We start from the raw sequence: 6,936 nt of genomic DNA, 5'->3' as shown, positions 1-6,936 counted from the left end.
CTTGCTGAATTGGCCTAAAAAAGCCTGATATAAATTAATATACTCCCATTTACAGTAGTGGGGTCAACTTTTATAAGTTGGCAGCAATTTGTACCACTTTTCTATCAAAACTATTGGTACAGAGTAAAACATGCATTTCCTCTTATGCACCAAGACTTAAGATAAAAAAGAAGAAATTATTGACCATCAAAATGCACCTCTCATAACATCCTCATGTGATTAATAATTAAAAAAGGCGAAAGACGAATAACCCTGATTTCAACAGCTTTAATTTTTCTCATGAAAAAAGGTCCCTCTCAGTGAGGGAATGAAAAGTCCTCTTGACAGTCAGAACAATCTACCCGGAAATAGTGGATGCCAATATTAGTGGAACCTTGAACAGATAAGCTTCTTACCCTTTCTTCTCCCATTCTGACAGGACCAAATTGAACTGTGATGCCCTAACTGGGCAAAGAGGTCTAGCTTGATTGTTCCCAACACTACTAAGACTGGGGATCTCTATAGTAAGTATTCTGACAACACAGACACTACTAAGACTGGGGATCTCTATAGCAAGTATTCCTACAACACAGATACTACAAAGACTGAGGATCTCTATAGTAAGTATTCTGACAACACAGACACTACTAAGACTGGGAATCTCTATAGTAAGTATTCCTACAACACTGATACTACAAAGACTGGGGATCTCTACAGTAAGTATTCTGACAACACAGACACTACTAAGACTGGGGATCTCTATAGTAAGTATTCCTACAACACAGATATTAATAAGACTGGGGATCTCTATAATAAATATTCCTACAACACAGATACTACAAAGACTGGGGATCTCTATAGTAAGCATTCTGACAACACAGACACTACTAAGACTGGGAATCTCTATAGTAAGTATTCCTACAACACAGATACTAATAAGACTGGGGATCTCTATAGTAAGTATTCCTACAACACAGGTACTACAAAGACTGGGGATCTCTATAGTAAGTATTCCTACCATAGTAAGTGGCAGGTGTTTTTTGACAAAAAGAATGTTTGACAAAGAAGATAAAGTGACCGATAACATATCCTGGGAAGAAATGTTTTCTGGCAGACAGTCTGCACTATAACCCTTAATACAACCTATCACTATGGACATGGCACGAAGCTTGCTCCTTTTTTCTTGCAGATGTTAGGCAAATCATGAACAATAATTTTAAGGGAAACATTTTTAATGGAACCCAGTGGTTCATAAGGGGTTTTGACAAAGCCCACAACAGAAATGAGATTTCATTTAGACATTACTGAGACCCATGTGCTGCAACAGCAGGTCCCATCTCTGAGGTAACATCCTAGGCTGGTCTTCCAACAGGTCTTATGGATTGCTAAACCATGACCACTGGATCTCCAGAGTAGTAAAAAAAAATCACTCAGTGAGATATAGTATCACTTCATTAATGTGTGAATCTCAACAGCTACTGAACATGTTGGACATCTTGATAATTTAAGTCAAACTCAAAGTAAAAATAAGCTAAATAAGATTGCCTCTAAGTGGTATCATGATTAGCCAATCAGATGAAAGATCACCTCATTATTATGCATACATTTTAATTATATTCAGACTTATCCAAGATTAATAGAATCTATGCTGGGGTTTGCAATGAGACAAGAAAATCCCAGTCAAGGAGTTACATTATTTGTCTCCCCAAGAGGCTTGCCAACTGGGGAGACATATAATGCTACCATGCAACAGGAATTTCCTTGTCTCGGTGCAAACCCCAACATAAATTGTTTTTCTCATCCAATAATTTCCTTTTGTGAAAAGAATTTTGCACCGCAATATAGTTCTCATACAATTGTTCAAATGTGGTGCATTAATACAACTATATTAATGAGGGCTGTGGCATGACCATTCAATCCAAAGTATACAATTGTTATGCATGACCCAAAAAATAACAACATAAAACATTTGATAGTATTGAGGTATTATCACATTTAATATATGCATGTTATATGAAATGAACAATAAATAATTAATATTTATTACAAAAAAATGTTCCATTTTCATCAGTTCCAATTTAGAAAAGTTATATAGTAAAGAATGAAACAATACTGGGTACACAGCTCTATATAGGCCATAACGAAGAGTAACATGCAGCATGAGTGACTATGATTCGATTATTCATGGGTAATTAGAGATCTGTGTTGCTATCATATATAACTCTCCTTTTCTTTGGAGGAGGTAAAACTGTGACATACTGATGCTGTAATTAATACTGATTGTAAAGTTACCCCCATGTATGAAAACCGTCCAAATACAGACCCTAGCAGAAAACTATATACAGAACTTTAAAGTTCATGGTTTCTTGGAAAATTTATATTTTCTGTCTTGGAAATATGGCAAGTGTTGCTATTAGTAGTGGAAGGATATGCTACTGGAAAATCTGCTTGTGGAATTACACGTGGATGAATAAATGATTCCTTCTGACTGGTAAGTGCATTATTTGTCATTAATTGTTGCAGGTACATGTGTGATTTAACTGGGCACAATGGGGAAAACATTTATGGTTTTTGCTCTCCTACCTTTAAGAGTCAAGATGTTCCCTAGATTATAGTGCATTTTCTTTTTGTCTTACCTTTAGTTTCTTTCTTTTTTTAAATCTTCTTTTTGTAAACTATTTGTTTCTTTCCTCCAAAACCTATTTTAGTAAATTTCCCTAAATGCCGGCATTTGTTTGATCAGAAAACAACTTCATCAGGTTAAGCAGTAAACAACAATGCTTGCATCCCTTGATAAAGTAGTCCCTAGCACAAGGACTGAGATAGGAAAAGTAAGGTTGGCTAAACAGGAAGATTTCTGTCACATGGATGAGAAATTGATGATATAAACCTGCATTCCAAGTTTGATCAAAATCAGATGAAACCATAACTCCATACTAGTAACAAGCAAATGCTGACTGACTGGTGAAAGACACAGAACCATACTATATGCTAATTTGGCCTTAAGGTGGGCCAGGTGAGCTTAAAATTACACTAACCTTTATTCCCATCAATCCAATTCCCCGTACCATACTGGCAAGACACTTCTGGATAATGGCTATGGTTAACTATGATACAAGTCAGCCCATCATCAGCTGCATAGCTAATGGTATTGCTCACATCTATTATCATTCATAACTTATGCTCACAACCTGAAAATACAAAGAAAAACATATAATAAACGTGTTCTAAGAAACACAAGGTATTCCCACACACCCACCAGTCAAGAACATAAGTACATGACTAATGATAAATAAACAATAAATCACTCATCAAGGCACAATGTATCAAACCTTCAACTAAGTTTCTGAAAGTCCTTTATCTGACTGACCCAACAGGCACACCAACCAATTCCAAAATATAAAACTTCCGGACCATTGATTTTGTGGTATAAAAATTGTACATACAAATAATAATTATCAAGGTTTGCTGAAAGAATTATCTTTGATCTAATGAACCCACCAGCATCATTACCCAGGGGCATGATCCTTAAGTATCTATTTAACTGAAAGGATCTTTCAAGGTTATGCAAGAGATCAAAAATGCATATGCCTGTGAGCTGTGCATGTACATTGGAAACAGACAATTCTCCTTTCACATATCCAGTTCTACAAATCTAAGAATTTGATTCAACATTTTCAACACTTTTATTTTGCTACTTACGAAAAAGTCAATGTTATGATCCGTAATGAAGGAAAGTCATATCTGACCAAAATGCACAAATTTCAGTTTCATATAATGAATTTTTTTTTAGGTAGGATTAATATAGAAATAGTAATATTCATTACCAATCTAAATAAATCACATAACCTGCAACACAGCATGACCATATAACAAACATATTTTTGACATAAAGAACATAAGACAAAAGCCAGTGTTCAAGCTAGAAAGAAGCAGAGGGGCATCCACACTGCCCCTCGAATGCCCTGCTCCTCAACCCTCACTGTGCAGCCCTCAACACCTTTTAGTGCACCCCTTTGACTTGTTAAAATACAAAATTAGCATACAGTCATTTTTCACATCCCTTTTGAGACAAAGTGGTTATTTTAATTGTTTTTAAGCTTTAATCACTTGTTTAAATAATTTCAAATCAAGCTCAAAGTGACTGGTTGCCTGAACCTTACTTTTAAATCAAAGGGCACTGCTACAAGCAGTCTGGCTTAAAACTGTTTACTCATTAATTTTCACTAACCTCAAAAAAGACTTGCTTCTTCTTTCTACCACATTTTAAATAATCACTTTCAAAGCCTAAATATTCCCAGCATAAACCAACTTTATAAATAAACAAAAAAAAAAAACCTTTAAATCTTAAAGTGTCACAATGTTTATTTGAGGGATTTACATCTACAGTATAACCATGCCTTCTGGAAAACATCCACTTTCCCAGCTTGGAAATCGGGAAACAAAAGTTGCAAATCACAACCATTCAAAAACCACCTTATGGCAAACAACAGCTCTTGCAGGAAAGCATTTTGTTTTCTTTTCATTTTTATTAAATTGAGCCTGTCACTGTTTATCATTACATGCCCTATCACCTTACATATAGGCCTGTAGCCAGCCTCATTTTGACATGGTATGGAATGAATCAGTAATGAGCCCAAGCAAGGGATATGAAATATTACATTCATAAATATATTGAAAAGTTGCTGTGAAGCTGGAGATAAAAAACCCATAACAGTCATGTCGTTTACCCCACCAAAACATTTATGATCAACATACATGTATATTGTAATCTGTATAGTGTAGTTGATGTTTAGCAATAAATATCACTTCCTATGTAATGCAAATGCCTATTATGATATTGTAAACTTTCCCTAGTTTTGTGTTATGTGTTATTTGTTATGTTAGTGTTATAGTTTTGAAAGGAAGGACTCCTGGATTTGGAAATGCTGTGTTATTTTCCATCCATCCAAGACTATCTGAATACAAATGGCATTGCCAGACCAATTCTCATCCAGACATCAAAATCGCCAAACAATTGTTGACTTTTCTCCAATATGTCACACCGCTTCAGTGGCCTAGTGGTTAGAGTGTCCACCTTGGATGCAGGAGGTTGGGGGTTCAATCCCCAGCCGTGTCATACCAAAGACTTACACAAATGGTACTAACAGCTGCCTCGCTTGACGCTTAGCATTTGGAGCTTAGTGTTAGGACTGGTTGGCCTGGTGTCAGGATAATGTGACTGGGTGGGACATCATGCTACATGTCTACGGCATGATGCCCCAGGACTAGACATCACAATAAATTGTCACTCTGCAGACATCGTAGTGATATGACTGAAAAATTGTTAAAGCTACGTTCAAAATCCAAATAACACACCAATATGTCACAAACTGAACGAAGTGTATTGAGCCGTTTTGAAAACTGAACTATTCTTGATTATGACTGACTTAAGTTGGAAACCAGCAGACGCTGTTAGGATAAACTAGAAGGGTTGGAACTACCGAGGGGTGCGGACTCATGTCTTCCCTTGTATTATATTGTTACAGGTTAGACTCCTAATTTTCTTTGTAACGAAACCCTGTGTACAGTGTGGAAACTGGATATGCAACCAAGTAATATTTAACTGGAGAACCACGGGCTGCATGTATGATCCTTGAACCTTAATGTTCAACCTGACGGTTTTAATGACACTTTTCTGCTCTGTGCATGACAGAAATAACACTTCCAAATGGTCTATTTGCATGACACAATGAAACAAGACGATACTCGATAGTGGCCGTAATGCGTAGCCAGCCTATGTAGCTCCCATCAGTTTTGACAATTGTCGGACCCTGACTTTCAATTATATTATTCCTCTAATCGTTTTATTTCCTGAAACCTATAATGATTATCGTATTATTTAAACTCTGATCATTACTACTGACATCAAAATATCGTAGCTACTACACTATTCTCCCTTCACAGTTATTTCCCTTATTGAATTATACAAATTGTAGACCATACACTTCTTTGTAGTCCTAAAGGAAGAAATCTATGCAAATCACTTAAGAGCTTGTTTTTATGTTCTACGCGAGATTTCAAGCATTTATCTGTCTCTGACTCGTCAAGAGGGCGGTGATGGCTCGAAATTTGAATCTTTGGATCTGTTAACCGGTACTTGCTTCATAAACGTATATTCGCAGTTGATTCAAAAAGTGTCACATTACAAAAATATGAATATTTTTATACATTGTTAAAGCCAATTTGAATGGTAAAAAGCACATATGTTTTGCTGACAGTTATTATTCTCTCCTGTAACATGTTTTCGAGTTCCCGATTGATGTTTATTTGGTTTTAGATACACTTATTTCAATTAATTGATCAAGTTAAGCTTCCAAAGACCTTTGAAAATTAGCCTTTAGCCGCTCCAGTACTAATGTACGTAGGAATCTTTTATCTAATGTATCAGAAATAAGCCATTTTACAAACTGATATGGGCCCGACCATTTACTTTAGTTGGGTGACGTGGGCATTTTTTGACAAATTCCGGCCCCAAATAAGCTTTAATTTTTTCTTTTACTCGGATTTTATTTAGAAAAGAATAATTTATTATGTCCAATATATTACTTAAAAATGTAATTATTATTAAGTTAATGAAAAGAAAAATACTCAAACCCAGAAAATAAATTCTGACCTCAATTAATTTGCAAAAGATATTTTTGCTCTGATTTGTTAAGAAGAAATTCATCATAGTACGTTTAAAAACTTAATTAATGTAGGTAAACAAAAAGTAAAAATTACTAGCTCAAAATAATAAAATCCAAAGTTAACACAAATCCAGGTTGTTTCATGTACAATAATGTTTGCCTCATGTCCTTTCACACAAATTTATGTCTGTCTGTCTGGGATAATAATTTTTATGAACAAAACTAATATGTAATTATAAATTTTAAGATTACATTAATCCCATTTTTCTATCATTACATTTGGAAGTTG

General features: G+C 35.2%; 2 protein-coding genes across 3 annotated transcripts in view; one reads left to right on the top strand and one right to left on the bottom strand.

Moving 5' to 3' along the window:
• Positions 1-5,967, bottom strand: part of LOC149784979 (LIM domain only protein 3-like) — a 217,417-nt gene extending 211,450 nt beyond the window's left edge. For both annotated transcript variants that reach the window (XM_089978647.1, XM_089978648.1), the window contains exons 1-2: positions 5,879-5,967; positions 3,018-3,170 (exon numbers count right to left, since the gene is read on the bottom strand). In XM_089978647.1, the coding sequence (XP_089834773.1) occupies positions 3,018-3,150 (133 nt within the window). In that variant the 5' untranslated portion in view covers positions 3,151-3,170; positions 5,879-5,967. The remainder of the gene's footprint in view (positions 1-3,017; positions 3,171-5,878) is intronic.
• Positions 5,968-6,058: 91 nt separating this feature from the next.
• Positions 6,059-6,936, top strand: part of LOC149784978 (rho guanine nucleotide exchange factor 39-like) — a 71,616-nt gene continuing 70,738 nt past the window's right edge. Inside the window, exon 1 of the mRNA XM_089931170.1 lies at positions 6,059-6,114. The gene's annotated coding sequence lies outside the window, so the exon portion shown is untranslated. The remainder of the gene's footprint in view (positions 6,115-6,936) is intronic.

The sequence above is a fragment of the Sinohyriopsis cumingii genome, chromosome 13 (assembly GCF_028554795.1).
Source record: "Sinohyriopsis cumingii isolate HCF-2022 chromosome 13, ASM2855479v2, whole genome shotgun sequence".
Lineage (NCBI taxonomy): Eukaryota > Metazoa > Mollusca > Bivalvia > Unionida > Unionidae > Sinohyriopsis > Sinohyriopsis cumingii.
The sequence above is the reverse complement of the archived record's forward strand: the minus strand, read 5'-3'. Positions and strand labels throughout refer to the sequence as shown.